The sequence below is a fragment of the Heloderma suspectum genome, chromosome Z (assembly GCF_057233095.1).
Source record: "Heloderma suspectum isolate Gila_16-S chromosome Z, 16-S_ref, whole genome shotgun sequence".
Taxonomy (NCBI): domain Eukaryota; kingdom Metazoa; phylum Chordata; class Lepidosauria; order Squamata; family Helodermatidae; genus Heloderma; species Heloderma suspectum.
In genome coordinates this window covers 14,370,655-14,392,098 of record NC_139476.1, presented here as the reverse complement: position 1 = coordinate 14,392,098, position 21,444 = coordinate 14,370,655, and the positions used below count along the sequence as shown (strand labels likewise).

General features: G+C 46.7%; 1 protein-coding gene across 2 annotated transcripts in view; it reads right to left on the bottom strand.

The window, feature by feature from the left end:
- Positions 1-640: 640 nt before the first annotated feature.
- Positions 641-21,444, bottom strand: part of CRLF1 (cytokine receptor like factor 1) — a 44,678-nt gene continuing 23,874 nt past the window's right edge. Inside the window, exons 2-8 of one of the 2 annotated variants that reach the window (XM_084825411.1) lie at positions 20,197-20,478; positions 17,976-18,105; positions 15,661-15,830; positions 10,197-10,354; positions 6,176-6,344; positions 3,945-4,129; positions 641-2,614 (exon numbers count right to left, since the gene is read on the bottom strand). In XM_084825411.1, coding sequence (XP_084681537.1) covers positions 2,591-2,614; positions 3,945-4,129; positions 6,176-6,344; positions 10,197-10,354; positions 15,661-15,830; positions 17,976-18,105; positions 20,197-20,478 — 1,118 coding nt within the window. In that variant the 3' untranslated portion in view covers positions 641-2,590. Of the gene's footprint in view, positions 2,615-3,940; positions 4,130-6,175; positions 6,345-10,196; positions 10,355-15,660; positions 15,831-17,975; positions 18,106-20,196; positions 20,479-21,444 lie in introns of both variants that reach the window. The other variant, XM_084825413.1, reaches the window with a different exon arrangement.

Below are 21,444 nucleotides of genomic sequence, written 5' to 3'. Positions count from 1 at the left end.
AGAGGATAAGACTAACAGCAGCTATTCTTCATGAGAGCTAGGTGGAACCTCTCTGCTCAGAGGCAGTCTATCTCTGAACACCAGATGCTGGAATATGATCGACAACAGAGGACTATTTATTATAGAATTTGTAAACTGCTCCCCATCGAGAGGTATCAGAGCGGTGCACAACAAATTAAAATCCCCCCCCCAAGTGTTAAAATAAAAGCAGAAACATCAGTAAAACAGAGGCTGGACTTTAGTCATCTGTCAGGAAACATCTGCCTGAAAAGTCTTCAGCAGATGCTTAAAATGAAGCAATGGTGCGTGGTTGATCTCACTTCGAAGGCCATTGTATAGATTAGAAGCCACCACTAGAGACGTGAAGGGCTGGAAAAAACAGAGAAAATCGGGGGGGGAAAGTTTTCCCCCCTTTTTTCCCAAGGACCATTTTTTTCCCAAGGACCATTTTTCCCCAAGGACCATTTTTGTTCAAAAATTGAACAGCTGTGGATTATGAAATACTTTCTTTTAGAATTTAAGACAAGCTGTTTATATACTGTTACCAAGCCTTTACTCCCCCAAAAATGATTTCTAAAAACTATGTAGTAAGAAGACTTATAGAAAGACTAGAGATGTAAAATGTCTGGAAATCATGAAGCCATGGAGAAAAATATTTTTTAATCTTCTCTGTAAGATTCTCAGCATAGTTATTTCTTTCATTTGTTATTAAAATTATTGATCTAGTGTATCATTTACTGATAAACATTTTGAGATACTCCAAGTAGTGCTCAGTTTCCCAACGTGTGAGTAGATTCACCATATCATAATATGGAAGAAAATTAGCATTCTTGACAGTTTAGGATTTGTTCTACTCAGTCCTGTGTTTCTGGACTTGTCTTCCTCTGCCTCCAATTCTTCCTGCTTCTTCTGGCTTCTAGGATGATTCAGATGTTTCAGGAACTACTTGCTGACATTCCCTCTGGTCAGAAATAACTAGGAACCTAAAATATGTTAGGTATAACTTGGTTTGCTCATAAAATTATCATGTTTAGTATATTAAATTTTAAAAGTATAGTTTATTCAGGTAATAATTACAAATTTACTAATTGAATGCACTTTTTAAAGTTTTCAAATATAATGATAATTTTATGAGCAAACCAAGTTATACATAAGTTTAGGAACAGAAAGGCTGCTTCATGTTCCTCAAGCACCCTTCCTCAACCTGGTGTCCTACAGATGTTTTGGACTACAGTGTCCAGCATTCCGGACCACTGGCCATCCTGCTTGAGGTTGTTAGGAGCTGAAATTCAAAATATCTGGAGGGTACCAAGTTAGGGAAGGCTGACCTAAAGCAACAAAATGACTTTAGATCTGTAAAGAGTGCTAAAAAAATAAATATTGCTTATTTCCCCCCAAGTTTCCATTTTTTCCAGGGAAAAATGGATTTTCCCCAGGCCTTCAACATTAACAGAAGTTTCACATCTCTACCCATCACGCTCAAGGCCCTACAATAGTTGGTTTTCAAGCGTATCTCCGACTCTTCAGAAGGCCTATGTGATGGTGGGGCTTGATCAGGGAGAAGGCATGTTCTCAAGTATCCTGGTCCCAAACTGTTCAGGGCTTTATCAACTAGTACCAGAAACTTAAACCTGGCCCAGTAGCAGCTGAACTGTTGCTTGCATGCCCGAGGCATCACCTAGACAAAATGGATCTCTGTTTTCATTCGGCACCTCTTGAATTTTTAATGATAAGCTAAGAATAGATCCTTCATGTTCAGAGGTAGTATATAGTTCAGAGTTCAGAGGTAGTTCAGAGGTGCAGACAAAAAGCAGGAAGAAATGGATTGCTTTCGTGCCATCCTTGTGACTATCTGGCTTGCCGCTGTTGGAAACAATATACTAGATCTCCTAAACCGGACTCTTTTTTCCTGTGGTCCTAAAAGGGTATGCGTCTGCAATAGGTTTGAAGGAATGGCAGCCTGGACAGATCTTTTGCATATATGAAAGACCCAACAGCATACATGAAAGACCCAGATAGGCAGTAACACATACGAATCGAGAATTTATTTTGAAAAAGCACGCTAACACCCACACACAAATATATTAGAGGATTGTGAAACTTTGGGACCAAATTTGGCCATTCTCCCCTTCCAGATTTTGGAGGTGAATTGAAACCTCATTTCTCACTGTATTATTGGGGGGGGGGGGCTCGTTTCTGCATTGCGCTGGGATGGCGACCCCAATTTTGACAGGGCTGTGCATGTGGGAAATACAAGCCCCGGTAGCTGCTGAAACCTCTTGTGGCGTTTATAAAGCTCACCAAGCCATGAGGTGGGAAAAGCTGGAGATGTTTATGGCCCTCCTCTTGGGGGGCTCGAAAGGGAAATGGAGCTCAGGTTTATTTGGTGCTGGGGAGAGGTGATGGACGGTGTGCTGGCTCCTTGCCATCTTGCAAAGGCGAGTGGTGGTGATGGCACGCAGTACTGTGCGGGATTCCTGCTTTGTCCTCCGGCCTCTTTGCTCACCCCCTCAGCACATCCTAAAGGAGAACTGGGCACAGCGACGGCGCTGGCTGTCAGAAAACTCCTTGTTCCACTGTCAAGAGTTCGCTACGATTTATCGCCGGATAGGACCTGAGAAGAGAGAGGGCTAGGTCAGATTGGCCCACGGTGGCCCCAGCTTCAGCCCACAGAGACTCGTGGGGCCACAGTTTCAGGCTTGCAGTGGCTCATGGGCTTCAGCCCCAGACCCGTGTTGTCTCACAAAGCTAGGCTGGGGCCTCAGGCCCACGGCGGCTCATAGGGTCACAGTTTCAGGCCCACAGTAGCTCATGGGGCTGTAGTTTCTGACTCACAGAGGCTCGTGGGGCTTCTGCATCAGGCCCACAGTGGCTTGCAAGGCCACAGCCTTAGGCCTAAAGTGGCTCACCAGTTTGGGCCAGTCGTCTCGCCCACTCACACAGGCAGCAGGCCTAGGGCTACCATGGCAAGCCAGGGCAGACCACATCCTTGGGTTCAAGGCTCGGCATCCCTCATTGGCCCGTTGACCCCGCACTGGGACTTGGCCTCCAGACCTCCCGCTGGCTACAATCCCAGCTCTCTGCCTGCATGGGACCACCGCTAGGGTGGAAGCCACGCTCCAGCAAGTTCAGCGTCGTTTCATTTGGATTTAATCCAAGCCAGGATTCAGATTCAAGAGCTGTTTCGAATGCTCAGTCTCAGCCTTGGAATACGTGCAATGCAATGAACGGGAGTGACTCTGAGGGTGTATGGATTGCCTCTCTCTCTCTCACTGCACTGCACCACACATTTGAGGCGGTGCTCGAATTATGGGGGTGAATGTCGGAAGCCTTTAATAAAATCCACAAGCCTTTGACTACTAGTCCTGATAGCTCTGTGCTGCTTCCAGTATCAGAGGCAGTATGCCTATGTACACCAGTTGCTGGGGAACATGGGCGGGAGGGTGCTGTTGAACTCATGTCCTGCTTGTGGGTTTCCCGAGGGCAGCTGGTTGGCCAGTGTGTGTGAACAGAACGCTAGACCAGATGGACACTTGGTCTGATCCAAGAAGGCTCTTCTGTTCTTATGACTCTTCCCCTTCCCAGTTAACCAAATAGCTAAGTCTGAGTACTTCTTGGTTCTGAGCACTTCCTCCTCTCTTTTTCTCTTTGTAGAAACTAGCTCAGCCTTGCAAATATCCACAGTATAAGTTACTGGTCCTCAACAGTTTTCACTAGAATACACAGGCGAATGCAAGTCAGTTTTTATCACATCAAGAGAAAAGTATAACTTCCAGTTTATCAAAAAAACCCAGCCTGTTCACCATAGGCAAGTGGGTGAGTGGTCACCTGGAGGGACTGAACAGCTCACCACAGATGAATGGCTTATTTACAAGCCCAAACTGAATGCACAATCCTCCTCCCTCCATCCTTTCCATGAGGAGAACTTGGAAGTCCTTACCTACCTGGTTCCGTGTTTTGTGTGACTTCTGCAATGAGACGCGCCATTGATCGTACATTTTGATGCTCAGGTTGGCACAGCCGTAGGAACTCCCATGCTTGCGCATCCACCCAAAGAACTGCTTGAGCTCCCGGCGCAGTGTGTTGTTGTGTTCCCCACTCTTGGGCTCGCAAACGCCTGGTGTCCGTCCTGAGAGACAGGTAGAGAGAGAGATGGTTGAAGAAAAGTGAAAGACAGCAATGCGCAAAGAGATCCATGGGATGCTCAATGTACAAGGTCAATCAGCTTTTGTATGCTGGAGGTCAGGGACAAAACATACCCTTGTTACCTGTCTGCAGCACCTAATCCTTGTAGGTATGCTCCCTCTGAACTCAGAGGTTTGTATTTTGCTATTGTGGCCAATAGCAATCAATAGACCTCACCTCCATCCATGAATTTGTCTGGCTGTCTTTTTGCTTTTAGTGTCACCGCACAGACATCACGTGGCAGTGACTTCCATAAGTTCATGACACGTTCATTGCCATTATCTATATACCACCTTATTTGTGAAAAAGCCATCATGGTGCTCGGCAATTTTAAACAGTAAAACCTTAACACAATGGGCTATATCCAGATTGACGCTGGAACTACTTTCATGCTCCCTCCTTCCTACGGTAGCCCCTTCAGCACCCCAGAAATGCTACCCAGAGAGTCAGGAGGCTGTGCTGAATGGGGTGAGCTACGGCGAGTGTCGGGGATCCCCCCAAATCAGGCAGAGATTTTGCAAGCAAAGGCAAATCCCTTCCTCTTGAGGAAGGCAGATGCTGAATCCAACCATATAAAAATAAGAACATTAAGTATGGGTGTACCTCTATGCACCTTAAGACAGGAAAAGGTCCTAGAACTCCCAGCACTTCTCCAGACAGCAATGTTGGCTGGTGCACGCTGGGAATCATCGGACCTTTTCTGTCTAAACGTACATAGGAGTGCGCCCTATATGTCTTGCCCTGAATGTAAAACCAATCAGTATCACTTGGTGCCCTGACGCGCAGTATTACGGCAGCACAAAACGTGTGTGGTTACAGTTGCAGTTGGAAACAGGGCATTGCATTTGGATGCAGCTGGAAACAGAGTAACAGACAAGATGGATTTATTGTGGTCTGATCCAGCAAAACAGCTCCTATTTTTGGCATAAGCTCGTCTCATACACTGCGCCTAGGCTCTAGAACTCATTATAATGACCTTCTGGAATGCTTTCCTTTTTTAGGCTAGCGTTCGGCGTGTCTTTTTAATTTTCTGTTTTATTCTGTTTTTTGGAACATTTGAAACCAATCAATTGCTGGCCTGTGATTCTCTGCTGCTATTTTGGCGTTTTCGTTACGTTTTAAATTGGCAAGGACATTTTAAAAATTGTTAAATTAACTGACTTGCTTTAAGCCACCTAGAACCCTTCGGAGATAAGGTGGGATATAAAAGTTTAAATAAAAATAAAACTAATACTTATGTGGACAACCCTGGAAGTCTTTGTCCTCATTTTCAGGATGGGCTGGGGAATACCATTCTTGGGTTGGCTGCTGGACCATTTTTAAAAGGCACGTTGCCTGCATGCTTTTGTTTCAACACCCTCCAACCCACCTCAATGAACACACACACCAAAACAGCTGAGTTATTCCTTCCTCATCCCACTAACCCCAGTTCCTAAGTCAACAGGCAGATATTAAACTTGTGTGCATCAAAAACGTGAAATTAGATGTGCAAAGAGAAAAACTGGCAAAGTACACCCCCCACCACCACCATTCCCCCGCCCCAGGTCAGGTGTCCCAAAAGCCAGGAGCAGAAGGATGACGTTATATGCGAAGGCAGACTCAGGAGGGGTGAGGGAGTTGTTGCGGTGTTCACGGCCAATTGCTCGTGGACTTCCCAGCTGGGAAATAAGACCTCTAGCCTGGCTCTGAAACAAGAAATCCAGGTGCCGGGCATACGACGAGGTCAGGATCTCTCCAGTGGCTCTTGGTTTCCTTCCCCAAAGACAGCGCAGGTCTGCGTTTGGCACGGAATCGGTTTCTCCGGACGTCTGCTCAGATTTCTGAAGGCGATGGTGCAGCCCCGAGCTGGAAGGCCGCCTGAGAAACCCGCTGAGAGGGGAACCGAAAATGCAGGCACCTGGTGGAGGGAGCATGAGCCCCACTTGCTGGGCCCCTTGGCACTCCTTGCTGGCAAATGGAGGGTGTGGATGGGGAGGTTTGGCCAACTCACCGTTCCGAGGTGTGGAGGCCGCTGTGGGGTTACTCCAGTCGCTCCAGATGCCAGCTTTCTTGGAACCATAGATGCCAAACGGATTGCAGCGAACCTGGACAAAGTAAACAGTGCCGGGCCTCAGCCCGGCTAGACGGCAGGATGTCTGGTTACCCATGTTGTCCACAACCTGCCAAAAGAAAGTGGAGGATGTTCAGTTCTTCAAGGGAGCCTTGACCCGTTGATCCGGATCCGTAGGAGCCAAAACAAACCACGAAGACAATCTCACCATTCAGTTTACGGGCCTTGACTGCATTCCTGTGCACAGTTTCCTGGGAGTAAGCTCCATTGAACCCAGGACTGCTAACTACAGAGGCTCAATTCACCAACTGCAATGAGATTTAACCCAAGAGCATCAGCCAGTTGAAACGCAGCTGTTACCTTTTAGCTTGAGATGCAAACCATCTTGCAAAGAAGAGTTCCCGTATATCAAGCATGGAGCCCCATCAAAGAAAAGGAAGGAAGCATCCAGCCATTGCTCAGGGCTGGCGTTATGGGTGGGCCTGGTTGGGCCTGGTTAGGCATCTGCTGAGGGCCCACACACCAGCAGGGGCCCACTGACAAGAGCCCCCTGGGCTTGCTTTTCATCTTCCCTATTGCAACTTGCGTGCTCCCCTGCCTCTCGCTCTGGCCCAGGCAACAGTGGTGGTGACAAGGAAGAGCAGGAGATGCCACAGCCCGCTTGCTCCCTAGCTCCCTGTCTCTCCAGCAAGCAAGCGGTAGCAATGATGGGGAAGGGAGGAGGAGGGGGAAGAGTGGCTGGCAACAATGATGGTGAGAAAGGAGACTAGCTGGGAAGGAGGCCCTTTGAGGATGTCTTGCCCAAGGGCCCTAAAAAACCTGGAACAGCACTGCCTCTGCTGAATTGTTTTCCTCATTCTCTTACATCCTCCACCCTAATCTGTCACAAAAAATAGCCTGGATATCACCTCATTCACTTGCAGGAGCCAGGATGGCTTGTCACTTAAACTGGCGCTCCAGCAAATGACATCATCGCTCCTGTACTGGGGGGGAAAAGCCCTGGAGGCACATTCCCCTGCTCCCTCTCGACTATACCACTGCCTGTTCCATCCCTTTCTTGTTCCTTTGGTTCATTTTGCCCTGCCTCCCACTCTCCAGAATTCCAGTTTAACTAGGAGTATTTCTGAAATTAATTCCAGCAATGGAGCAGGCATGGCAGCTCTTAAATCTTCCTGTTCTTTTGCAAGTTCCCTTCTCCCATGTCATGGATTTGCATGGATAAAACTTTGCTAAAAATAACAACCAGCAACTGCGGTGGATTACATGTACGATTCCATGATGGTTCTTTCTGTGCCATGTTTTATTGATGCATAGCGGCGCTCCTGCAGTCCACTGAAATCTTTTTCTCACTTCACAGACTCTCAGCCCAACCTACCTCACAGGGTTGTCGTTGTGAGGCTAAAATGAAGAGGAGGAGGATTATGTACGCCACCTGGGATTCCTCAAAGAGGAAAAAAGGCGGGATATAAATGTAATAACTAACTAACTAACTAACTAACTAACCCTTTTCTGCAATGTTTAAGCAATTCACACATGCATTCCTGCAGATTGATGAAATGACACCCAGAAGAACATTGATCCAACTCTGCATATGATCACCCCAATATTGCTTCTTCTTTTTCAGCAGTGTTATCAATACACATTGAGCATTGATGGTACAGAGGAGAAAAAGACACACATGCACAGAAAACAGAGGCATACATGCTGTGCAAACAAAACGCTGTGCACAAAATTCGGACGGGAGGGGGAGGACCAAACAGAATGATGGAACATTCCTAACTATTTGGTTCTACTTTGGAAACAAGACCAGGAAATGTGGAACTCCGAAAGTCAGGGAGGAATTCCTACGGGGAGAATTTTGGATACAACTCGAGTCACAGACCAGAATTCTCCTCATCCTACAAACCAGGTAATCCCATGGCAGTGTTGTTATAAAGCTCCCAAATTTGCTGTACCTCCCTCAATCCCATGCCTAATAGAGACAACCAGTGTCAGTCCGTCCCCGCAACCTGTCCCCCCGCTGACTGCCAGCTTGCTTCAGCTTCTTGTCAGCTCTTGGGCCTGCATTCTGACAATGCAACACAGCAGATCAAAAGCAGTGCCCACATGATATGAAAAAATAGAATCATAGAATCATAGAATAGTAGGGTTGGAAGGGGCCTACAAGGCCATCGAGTCCAACCCCCTGCTCAATGCAGGAATCCAAGTCAGAGCATCCCTGACAAATGGCTGTCCAGCCTCGTCTTAAAGGCCTCCAGTGTGGGAGAGCCCACCACCTCCCCAGGTAATTGGTTCCATTGCCGTATTGCTCTGACATTCAGGAAGTTTTTCCTGATGTTCAGCCGGAATCTGGCTTCCTGGAACTTGAGCCCATTATTCCGTGTCCTGCACTCTGGGATGATCAAGAAGAGATCCTGGCCTTCTTCTCTGTGACAACCTTTCAAGTACTTGAAGAGTGCTATCATATCTCCCCTCAGTCTTCTCTTCTCAAGGCTAAACATGCCCAGTTCTTTCAGTCTCTCTTCATAGGGCTTTGTTTCCAGTCCCCTGATCATCTTTGTTGCCCTCCTTTGAACCCTCTCCAGCTTGTCTGCATCCTTCTTAAAGTGTGGTGCCCAGAACTGGACACAGTACTCCAGATGAGGCCTAACCAGTGCTGAGTAGAGGGGAACTAGTACTTCCCGGGATTTGGAAGCGATGCTTCTATTAATGCAGCCCAAAATAGCATTTGCCTTTTTTGCAGCCACATCACATTGTTGGCTCATATTCAGCTTGTGATTGACGACAATTCCAAGATCCTTCTCGCTCGTAGTGTGGTTGAGCCACGTATCCCCCATCTTGTAACTGTGCATTTGGTTTCTTTTTCCTAGGTGCAGAACTTGGCATTTGTCCCTATTAAATGCCATTCTGTTGTTTTCTGCCCAGCGCTCCAGTCTATCCAGATCACTTTGAATTTTGTTTCTGTCTTCCAAAGTATTAGCTATCCCACCCAATTTTGTGTCATCTGCAAATTTGATCAGCATTCCCTGCACCTCCTCCTCCAAGTCATTAATAAAAATGTTGAAGAGCACTGGGCCCAGGACTGAGCCCTGCGGTACCCCACTCGTTACCTCTCCCCAGTTGGAGAAGGTCCCATTGATAAGCACTCTTTGAGTCCGATTCTGTAGCCAACCGTGGATCCACCGGATCGTTGTTTCATCTAGCCCACTTCGAGCTAGTTTGCTCATCAGGATATCATGGGGCACTTTGTCGAAAGCTTTGCTGAAGTCGAGGTATATGATGTCTACAGCATTCCCACGGTCTACAAGGGAGGTGACTTGATCAAAAAATGAGATCAGATTTGTCTGGCAGGACTTGTTTTTGACAAATCCATGTTGGCTTCGAGTAATCACAGCATTGTTGTCAAGGTGCTTCCAGATGGATTGCTTTATGATCTGCTCCAGAATTTTCCCAGGGATTGATGTCAGACTGACTGGTCTGTAGTTCCCAGGTTCCTCCTTTTTACCCTTTTTGAAGATAGGACGAATAAACTCACTAATTGACAAGTTATGGCCTTTTAAGGGTTCCTCCAAATCAGGAGTACTGAATCTCTGGGGTTCTCTAGCTGGCCAAGCCCTTTCCCTTGGCCACACCCTCTTTCCTCTAACCACTGATGGTTTCCTGGGTTTTTGGATGACTTCTTCCCTATTCTAAAGAGAAATGCCTCTTCTAAGGCTTACTTATGGCCAGTATGATCTTTAAGCTAAAAGATGCAAGTATTTGGGGGGGTTGGGCCCAACCCTCTTTTGTCTTTGGCCCTTGCCTATTTGCATTTGGTCCCACCTACAAAGAAAAGAAGGAAGAGAAAATGAGAAAGAAAGAAAGAAAGAAAGAAAGAAAGAAAGAAAGAAAGAAAAAGACATCAAGGAGAGGCTGAACTGCACATTAGAATAAAATTTGCACAGCAGAGAAGGCAGCTCACCTTCCACTCCGAGCTGTCCTCAACTCGGTACTGGATCTGATATTTGGCTTGGAACAGGAAGTCCTTGAGGGCTGGAGGGGCGCTCCATCGGACACTCAGTTGGTCCTCCAGGTCTCCGACGCGACTGACGTGCACATCCGAGGGCGGGTCAGTTGTGACTGTCGGGGGAGCAAAATGGGGGAGGGGATATGTGTAGATTTTAACATTTTTGACCCTGGGAAAGTTATTAAAAGGAACTAGAGGCAAGGCAAGGTGAAAATGCAGACCGCAGCTTCACATCACCCTCGGCTCGGAGTCGGCTCGGCAGTTTCGAGCTTTCTCAGTGAATGTTTGCGGGAAGGGAAACCTATTCTCTGAGAACTCCTAATGCCAGTGTGTGTGCACTGAGGGAGCTGTGCTCCAGATCTGTGCTCATGTGCCTCGCATGGCCAGCTGGGGTGGAGGAATTCAACCACTCCCCTCTCCCCAAACAAGCACGCTCGGACCATGTACAACATTTGCAGCATCATCAACAACAACAAAAAGACTTATCAGAATGAGTGAATCTTGCCAGACAAAATGGTGGGTGGGTGGGTGCTCTGGTCATATAGTTCACAGTGATGAATGAGAACTGATCAGCAAGAATAAGGGCTTAACATTACTTTGCGCATGAGCCTATAAATCAGGGGTGCAGAAATTCAGGTCCTAGTTTGGTCCTCCACAGATGGCCATGCACCGTTCCCCTGGCCCAGGGGCATTGCTAGGCTTGAGCCCATAGGACCCCAGCCCTGAATCTATTTTGTAGAGCCCCCTCTGTTTCCCAGAGACCCAAGTACCAATGGAAGGTTTTTTGCATAGGTTAATTGCCATGCACGGGGGCAATTTCTAAGGAAGATTGGATCTAGGAAGGGAGGAGTTAACTCTCCCTTCTTCACATGTTGCAACAACCTCCCCCCACGCCCCCACCACCAGAATCTTTCCCTGCTTGGCAATTAGGCTTGGGGGGGGGGGAACAGCTTTCCCCATTGTTTTGGGATGATCTGGATCACAGTGCAAATTGAAATACATTCTTCACTTATTTAAGATTATTTGGATGAGAAATGAATGGTCTCGCTTTGCCTCCTGTGAAATTCAAATAAATCCTCATAATTGTTTCTAAATCTGCATATATAGCTATAAATGAGCAAGTGCAGATTTCATGCACATTTGTGTCTTAGGAGCTTGGGGCCCATATCTGCTCTGTTTAGAATCTGCCCAGAATCTGCCCTGATCACACACCCTCTCCCCTAACCACTGATCATTTGGTGGTTTCTTGGCTTTTGTGCAGTTTTTTCCCCCTTTCCAAAAGGATGAAATATTTCTCCTAAGGCTTAGTTGCTGGCAGTAACAGCTTTAAGTGCAAATATCCTGGTGTTCCTGGCCCCTCCACCTTTCCTTTTGCCCCTCCCCTTTTGCCTTCATCTCTGCCCACCACTGGAATGCAGCCCCCAAGAGCTTCTCTGAGATAGAATTTGGACCATGGACTGAAAGAGGTTCAACATTTCTGCTATAAAACAACTGCCTCTGGGTTCCTGTTCTTCTGAATGCTGACAGTGCATGTGCAGAAACTCATCATACATTCTGAGCCGGATCATGTAAAGCCTGTGGGGGAAAATGCCGTGTGATTTGTAATACAGCAGAACATTACAAGCTGTACCCTTTAATACTCCAGTCGAGGTCGTTGCAAACGTTGGCAGCATCCCTGTTATCAAGACATGAGCCTGTGCATGAAGCCCCTCTACGCACTTACCTGGGAATAAATCCCATTGGATTGAATGAGATTTACTTCTGAGTAGACACACATAGGATTCCAACTGCTAGTCGTTTTCATCCATGTAGTCAGGTCATTTTTAAAATAGGTTGAAAGGGCATTTATGTATTATTATTGATGAAGAAAACATGCACTCTGCCCTTATTGCCCCCTGAAACCGAGTGGGGTCTGCCCCCTACCCCCCCTTCTGCTGCATTTGCTGCCAAAATTGCCACCGCACTGTCATCGTCAAGAAAGGCAGCAATTGTGCTTGAAAATAAAGCGTGCAGGAAGCATTGTTTATTTCCAAGAAGAATTGCACTCCCGGGAGGCCTACAGGGTATGAGTCGGCTTCCAAACATTGCGCGCTCCCCGCAAACCTGATTTTCAAGCAAGATTGCTGCTTTTTTGACACCACCACTCTGGTGACAAATTCAGGAGTGGGGGGGTAGGGCAGTGTAGGCCACAAAAGAGGTTCACACACAGCCTGAACATTGGAACTGGAAGGACATTAACCGCCCTCGTTCACAGCAAGTTATTCACAGCAAATTTAAAATAACGACCCAAACCATTAAAATACAAATTGCAAAAACAAGAGACAATTACAGCAGATCAACACAGCTTAAAAATAGCCAGCAACAGTTAAAAACAGGACTCCACAGTCCTGCAAGTCAAATGCTTCTTGAAGCAAACACATCTCAGCCACGTGACAGAAGGCCATGAAAGTGGGAGGCAAAACCCCATAGCAGGCAGTTTCATAATCTTGACATGACCGCAGAGAAAGCCACCTGTCAGAGATGCTCTGACCTGGATTCCTGCACTGAGTGGGGGGTTGGACTCGATGGCCTTCTACGCCCCTTCCAGCCCTACTCTTCTATGATTCTATGATCTCTCATGTCATGACCAGTTGCATGTCTGCTACTGCTGGGACACAAAGAACATCCTTCCCTCCAGATTTTAAAGTACAGGCAAGCTCATATGGGAAGAGGTTGTCTTTTAGGTATTCTGGAACCAAGCCATTTTGGGTTTAAAGGTATTCACTACATTTTGAATTGCCTCTGGAAACTTTCTGCCTGCCTGTGGGCAGAATGGGGATTCCAACCCAGTTAATGAAGGGAGTTAACATCCCTCTAGTTCCGATGTTCAAGCGGTGCATGCCAATCTTTACATAGCCAAAACGGTACTATCCATGCAAAGAGGGAGGGATCAGCACACTCAGGGAAATCCCAAGGTTTGCACAAGTACAAAAACAATGTTAGGGGGGAATCCTAAGGTGGGAGGGAACTCCACAAAACAGCCCAAGAAGAAATGAGCATACTCAGTGGACAAGGAATGCTCACTGACTGATACTGCAACATTTTGTTGCAGGTTTCATTTGTGCCCAGCCAACTAAAGTACATCTCAAAAGGTTTACATTTTGTTTGTAAGGGGAACAATCCCCCCCCCCCCCGCATTTCTGTGTGAATCACTGTACAGGGAAACTGAAGCAGCAACATCTAGCAGAGATGCGACAGGCAGCCTCCTCTGAGGGCAGCTGATTCTTGGTGGGTCTGAGCAACTGAATGATCCAATCACACGCCTGCTGCTGCAGATGCAACATTCTGATTGGACAGAGGAAAAGCGAGAACACAGCTGGATTCCTGCAGGAATGCGACAGGCCGCCTCCTCTGAGGGTGGCTGATGTTTTCTGGGTTGCCTCACTGGGGTGCTCTCCCCCCGCCCCTCCCCTGATGCAGAGAGATGGCTCAGTCTCCTGCGTCCAGGGAGCTAGTTGAAAGGAGACCAAACATGAGCCGAGAATCAACCAGAGGGGCAGCGGGGCAGTGGCTAGGTGTTTTGGTCACTTCCTCATCACACTTTCATCCTTTCTCATGTCACAGCTCAGGAATGCCTGGAGCCCAAGCTGTGATCTTGGCTCGGGGTTTCCATCACAGAGGCAACAAAAAGAGAAATTTGGAACTGTCTTCTTTGCCTTATACGGAGTGATCTTCTTTCTACAGGCATGAGACCTCTCTCTCTCTCTCTCTCTCTCTCTCTCTCTCTCTCTCTCTCTCTCTGCCTAAGGGGCAGAGCCCCTCCACTTGCTCTTACGTGCATGGCCAGCGTGTGTGAGATTTGACCTTGGCAGGGGGCCAGGCTGAAAGGGAAAGGGTTAAGAAGGAACAGATGTCTGGAAAGAACCAAAAAGCGGGGGGGGGGGGAGAGAGAAATACAGGAGAAATCTCCTAATTAGATTAAGAGCAATTCCGCTAGATTTCCTGCTTTCTTCCTCCCCTTCAGGATGCAACAGACACCCCTGTTTCTCCCCATCCCAAACCTCTTAGACACATTTCCTGGCTCTGCAAAGGAGGTCACTAGATCCCCCGTGTGTGATGTCACAGGTGCCACACCGGGACATCACACGCCAAAGACAGCAGCTAAGGTCGACAACGACTCCTCAGAATTTTAACAGTTTAGATGATGATCTAAAAAAAGGGGGGTGTTTTGCTTTACCCCAGTGGCTTGCCTGTTCACATGTTCCACACATTCACTATCCATAACATGCTACCTTTCTTTGCATTGATCTTTAAAAAAAAAAAAAATTGATAGGGATGGGTAAGAAAATGAGATTTTAATGCTTATGTACCAAATTTGCTCCTCCTGAGCCAAGAAGCAAGTCACATACTGAAATCCATGCTGGCAATGTAGGGGGGGGATGCAGAAAAAAATATGAATTTTAGTTGAAAATATGCACAAAATGCATGTGTGAGAGAAAAGTGCGTAGAAAACTGCATTAGATCAGTGGGAAGTACTTGGGGAGAATGGGTGTTATTCATACAGAAATGTGTATGTGGGGTGGGGGAGATGAGCACCCAAAAGATGCAAATTCTCTTGCAGATTTTAAAAAGAAAAACTCGCAATCTTGCGCGGAAACAGGACAGGATGAGCTTAAACCTGAAAATCCAACCGTCTCAGCAAGTGATTGACACTGTTGAGATCACAGAGAAAGAAAACAATGCTGTGCGACACATTTAAAACCAAAAGGAAACTGGCTCCTTTCTTGCAGGCAAATTCACAGAGGATCAGTTACGAAACCTCTTCAGAGACAGTCTACCTCCTGAATACATTCTGGGGATGTACAACAGTGGCAGGGCATGGGGAAACAGCCACTACCACAAGCCGCTGTCACCTTATTCTCCCATGTGTGTGGACTGAGGCCAGATGTACATCAAAAAGCTCTGTATTCGATGGAGGAGGCAGAAGTTGCATTTGTGTTGTTTCGATCCGCGATGGTTCACCCATGCAGTTAGATGTTAAGGAGGGATGTATGTCAATTTTGTTTTTGCTCGCAAAACATGCAAGCGCGCCCTGTTGGAAACTCCAAACAGGAGCACAAGCACGAACACACGTCTACCGAAAATATTTGCAAATTGCCGAACTTGTGTTCATCTCGTTCCCGATTCCTGGTCCGATTTGTGCAAATTTCCTCTGTAGACTAATCAGCCCTGCTTTAGCCTATGGAGGAAATCTGTGCAAATTTTGGGAGATTTGCACAAATTCTGGGAGAGTTGCACACATTTCCCAAAATTCGATCACTGCTCAATTTCTGCAATTTTCCCATTCGTGGAAGGAGAGCAGTGATCTTGATGGCTTCTAGCTGAATAGAGGTAGGGTAATAGTATAGAGAAGAAGAGGGTAATATGGAATATTTCTTACCGACATCAACGATATCCAGCATGACCCGTTCAGATACAGCCCAACCAAGCCGATTGTAGGCCTCGACCCAAATTTCATAGGGTGTGAAAAGGGCCAAGTCCTTGGGGATGTGGCAGGAGTATGGTCCAGCAGTGTGATACTCTTGGCAAGTGTTGTCACGGCCATACCACCTAGAAAGGGAACACGGTAATACATTCATTAGCCCTGCAACAATCCTATTTCGCATTACGTTCTTCCTACTCCTTTATTGATAAGGGTGGTTACTAGTCTGGATGGATGGATGTATATACATACATACATACATACATATATATACACATATACATATATATATATACATACATACATACACACACACACTTTATTATACAAACTAAGAAACAAATTATCACCAAAACTGAAGTACTAGATTACACAGTAATCAAGATGCGACCAAAAAAACTCTTGTCTAAAATACTATATAGATCTAATCCATCATAATAAAAATAAAAACATAGCATTTTAACCATCCTTGTCAAGTTGTCTTATTGAACACCACCACAGCATAACATGGGTAAGTGGAGGAGAAAAAAGAGGTAAGGATTGATTAATATATGTGATGAAAGGGAACCATGCCCCATTACACTTGTCTGTACTAGACAAACGAAACACGACTTTTGCTGTGTTGCGTGAATTTCTCTGACAAGGCAATTTCCCACAGTCTTGCCATCCACTTTTGCATGGAAAGATTGCTAGCAATTTTCCACTGCACTGCGATTTCCATACATGCTGCAACTAATAACAGAGTAACCCACTCCTTGTGGATTATAGGAATACCTAAGTGGCCAGTAAGGGACAGAAGAGTAGGAGACAGCAGTTGTAATGTCAGAAATTTTCCCAAAGACACTGATGGCTACATATGATCTCCAGTATCAGAGGCAGCATGCTGGGGAATACAAACAGGAGGGCGCTGTTGCGCTCGAGTCCTGATTGTGGGCTTCCCATTGGGGCATCAGTGTGGAAACAAAATGTTGCGAGTACAAAAGCCTTGGGTCTGATCGAGCTCAGTTCTTCTTAGGTTGTTCATCCCCGAATTGTAAATTGGGGGAGGGGAATTCTGGGGAGTGGGTGCCAATTTTGGTTCCTCGTGGTGTTCCTTTGTCAAGTTGTCACCATGAGTCATGGTGGCTACACAGAGCCTCTATGTTTAGAAGGAATATACCTCTGAATACTCAATGCCAGGAGAGCACACAATGAGTGAAACAGAATGCCGGGCCAGAAAAACAAAACCTTTGATCTGATCCAGCAGGGAAATACCAAAAATACCAGCCTATTTTCACTTGTATTTGTTTATTTATTTATTTATTTAAAATATTTCTTGACCACCTTTCAGAGCAAGAGCCCTCTCAAGACGGTGTGCAACAGTAAAACTCACATAATAAAAACTGATGCAATAATAAGAACAGTAAAAACGGCAGCAAACATTCTAAAGAAACAACGAACTCCACACCAGCATAAAAGAAAACCTATAACTGAAGCTACAACCGTATCCAATAAAACATGATCAGGAAAAAGGCCAGAGTAAAACAGTAAGTTTTCAAGGCCTTCCTAAAAGCCTGCAATGGTGGTGCACAGTGGACCCCCGATGGCAACACATTCCAGAGGTGTGGGGTCCCTACAGAAAAGGCCCTGTCTTGTGTGGTTGCCCACCTAACTGCCCTCACAGGCAGGCAAATAAGAAGGGTGATCTTAAAGTACAGACAGGCTGATACATAACTAAGTTACTCTCCTAAGCCTTAGGAGAGGCAATCAAACGTTTTAAAAAACACTGCACCGAAGCTGGGAAAACACCAAATAATGAGCGGCCGCAGAAAAGGGGAAGCAGGGGAAAGGAAATGAGGTCCACTATGGAACCCGACAGGACTGGATTGGGACCCCAGGTGAGTGTCAGGCTAGATCAGGAGTCGGTTTTGGACTACAACTCCCATCAGCCCCAGCTAACACAGCCAATGGTCAGGAATCATGAGAGTTAAGGTCCAAAGCATCTGGAAGACACCAGGTTGGTTATATTTGCTTTTAATCCAATGGTGCCTGTGACACCCTCCCAAGGACCGTACAATTGCGGCCTAGCTCTATCTCAACCATAGCCAACCTGGTGCCCTCCAGATGTGTTTGGACAACAGCTCTCAGCATCCTCCAGCCAGGATGCTGGAAGTTGTAGTCCAACACATCTGGAGGGCACCAGGTTGGGGAAGGCTGCTCTATCTCATATTTCTCATATTCTGTCCCACCCCACCACTCACCCATGGCACCTCTTTCCCGCAATCGAGCCCTACCTCAGTTTGTATTTAAGGGTGTAATTGGTATGCAGGTAAGTCTCGCCTTCCGTTCCAGGGACCCATCTACAGGTGAGATCTTTCAGGTTCTTGGACCAGCATGAAATGTTGGTTGGCTTCTCTGGTTTCACTGGAGGATGTAAACAAACATATATGTATATCTCAGTAAACGGAGCATGCTGTTAAAAGGGAAACACGAATGCCCCCAATTCCTGAAAAATAAGAGTTAATCTGTTTTTTGTTTTAATAGCAGTAACGCCTCTTTCCTTTGGCAACACAAAGATGTTTCAGGCTTGCCCCACAGTTTTCCTTTGGGTAGCAACGATCAGGGTGGTGGATGTGGGGGAAAGTTTTGCCGTTCCCATCTGAAGTTTCCAAGTTTCTGAGAGTCTCATCGAGAGGATCTTAAAAATAGCCCGCGATAAACATCTTACGAATATTGATTCGGACAACTGTAATTTCGCGAAGCATTGCCAAAAGAGCTTTCATCTCTTGGAAAAGAGTTTTCCCTCCATCGACGATGATGGAGGGGTGGGGGGAGTTTCTGGTAACCAACTCCCAAGATGATAAACTTTTTTTTTTTTAATCAGCTAAAGGTCTTGGAGCCCTGAGATGAAAAGGCAGGGATGTGATCATGAGAAGTCTAAATGGATAATTATAAGTATAAATAGTTCGTGTTAGCTTGGAAACGGGGCAACCAGAGAAGACTTACAGTCAAGCTTGTGAGCCTAGAGGTAGCTACATAGGTAGTGCAATTGGATACCAATGGTGGAATGAACAAAGTGACCCACCCTAAGCCCCATGATCACAGTTTAACTTTTCATAGCATTCTACCACCACCCACTTTTCAAGAAGATTTACCCCCATTATCTACTATATCCTATAAATCTGGGTCAAGCAACCTTTTGGGGCCTGTGGACACCTGTGACATTTTGAAAAAGGGTCTTGGGCAGCACCACAAATTGCCATGGCTGGCATGGCCAATCACAAAATCTTGGGAGTGCCCCCACCGATTCTGACGTTTCTTACCCCCTCACTTTGGATTCTGCCCTTTTTTTGCCTTCCCTCTCCAGATTCTGCCTTGGGGGAGGGGGGGCTACCTTCTCCAGATTCTGACTTTTCTTGTCTCCCCTCTCTGGATTCCGAATGTTTCTTGCCTCCCCTCTATAGATTCTGACTTTTCTTGCCTCCCCTCTCCAGATTCTGACTTTTCTTGCCTCCACTCTATGGATTCTGACTTTTCTTGCCTCCCCTCTCCAAATTCTGACTGTTCTTGCCTCCCCTCTCCGGATTCTGACTTTCTTGCCTCCTCTCTCCGGATTCTGACTTTTCCTGCCTCCCCTTTCTGGATTCTGTTCTCACCTTCTATCTCATCCCGCACCTGGCCACTATTCTTTTGGCAGGGGCTTCTTTCCTCACCTCTGTTCAAATGAATGGAGTGACAGTATAAATTATCTGAATTGGCCATTTCCACACCATCTGTGAAAGCAATATGCCTGCAAGCACCTTGGCTGTGACAAATATTCAGTTGGTGCTAAGGGTATCAGGGTTCTGCTCCCGATATACAGCACCACTAATGAACCTCATTTGCATATATTTGGTTATTTTGCATAATTTATTCTACTCATCATGGGGAGCTAGTTACGCAGTCTACTGAGGCCCTGCCCGCAAACCCGCCTGGAAATCATATTTAGCCAGCGACATTTCCATGCCTTTGCAGTCAGCCATTTTAGAAGCGGGGGTGGGGGGACTGCTGGAAAACCACCGAACCAGTCAGGGGAAACAGGCCGGGCTGGGGAAAGGGCTCATTGCCCTCTGCTCTATACTAATAGCGAACTCATTCTCCAAATGCCAATCCTTATGTAGCCAAAACAGTTCCATCCATGCACAAAAGGGAAGGATCAAGGTTTTCAGAAGTACACACAATATTACACATACACATACACACACACACACACACACACACAGCAAACAGAGCAAACAGCCCACTGAGGACTGAGCATGCTCAGTGGCTGTGATACACTGACTGAGTGTTGGAACAGAAAACCAGGAGGGAGGGAGAATGTAATGGAGCATTTTGCAAAAGGGTATGTCCTGCTGGCTGGCTGGAACCCAAACAGGAGCATTTCATACTGCAACATGTAGTTGCTGTTCCCCCTTTTGGGATGGCAAGGCGGTGGAAAGAGAAAGAGATGGGGGGGATATAGATCAGCAGACGTACATCCTACGTAGAGACATGAGCCAGCTAAGATTACGCTGCCGTCCTTGCTATGGCAGACGAGATTATCCCCTGACTGCTGCTGCGATCCGTTCAGGTTCGAGAGGGTCACGCTCAGAGTGGTGACCCCGACGACCTTGTAGGTCTCCACCGGGAGCCGTCGGCCGTTCAGGGTCCAGTAGAGGTCCTCAGCCCTCAGACCCAATTCGGCGCTGACTGAACAGTTGGCCGTGAGTGTAGAGCCAATGAGGAGGGTGGGGTCTTGGGGCGTTATGATGGCCGGGTCTGCAGCAGAAAGAAAAAAGAAAGATGGAAAGTCAAGCTCTTTCTTTGCTCATTGGCTACATAGAATCATAGAATAGTAGGATTGGAAGGGGCCTACAAATCCATCGAGTCCAACCCCCTGCTCAATGCAGGAATCCAAGTCAGAGTATCCCTGACAGATGGCTGTCCAGCCTCGTCTTGATGCCTCCAGTGTGGGAGAGCCCGCCGCCGCCCTAGGTCATGGGTTCCATTGCCGTATTGCTGTAACAGTCAGGATGTTTTTCCTGATGTTCAGCTGGAATCTGGCTTCCTGTAACTTCCTGCCCATTATTCTGTGTCCTGCACTTTGGGATGATCAAGAAGAGATCCTGGCCTTCTTCTCTGTGACACCCTTTCAAGTCCTTGAAGAGCGCTATCCTATCTCCCCTCAGTCTTCTCTTCTCAAGGCTAAACATGCCCAGTTCTTTCAGTCTCTCCTCGTAGGGCTTTGTTTCCAGTCCCCTGATCATCTTTGTTGCCCTCCTCAGCTTGTCTGCATCCTTCTTAAAAGTGTGGTGCCCAGAACTGGACACAGTACTCCAGATGAGGCCTAACCAGTGCTGAGTAGAGAGGAACTAGTACTTCCCAGGATTTGGAAGCTATGCTTCTATTAATGCAGCCCCAAATAGCATTTGCCTTTTTTGCAGCCACATCACATTGTTGGCTCATATTCAGCTTGTGATTGACACCAATTCCAAGATCCTTCTCACTTGTAGTGTTGTTGAGCCACGTATCCCCCATCTTGTAACTGTGCATTTGGTTTCTTTTCCCTAGGTGCAGAACATGGCATTTATCCCTGTTAAATGTCATTCTGTTGTTTTCTGCCCAGCGCTCCAGTCTATCAAGATCACTTTGAATTTTGTTTCTGTCTTCCAAAGTATTAGCTATCCCGCCCAATTTTGTGTCATCTGCAAATCTGATCAGCATTCCCTGCACCTCCTCCTCCAA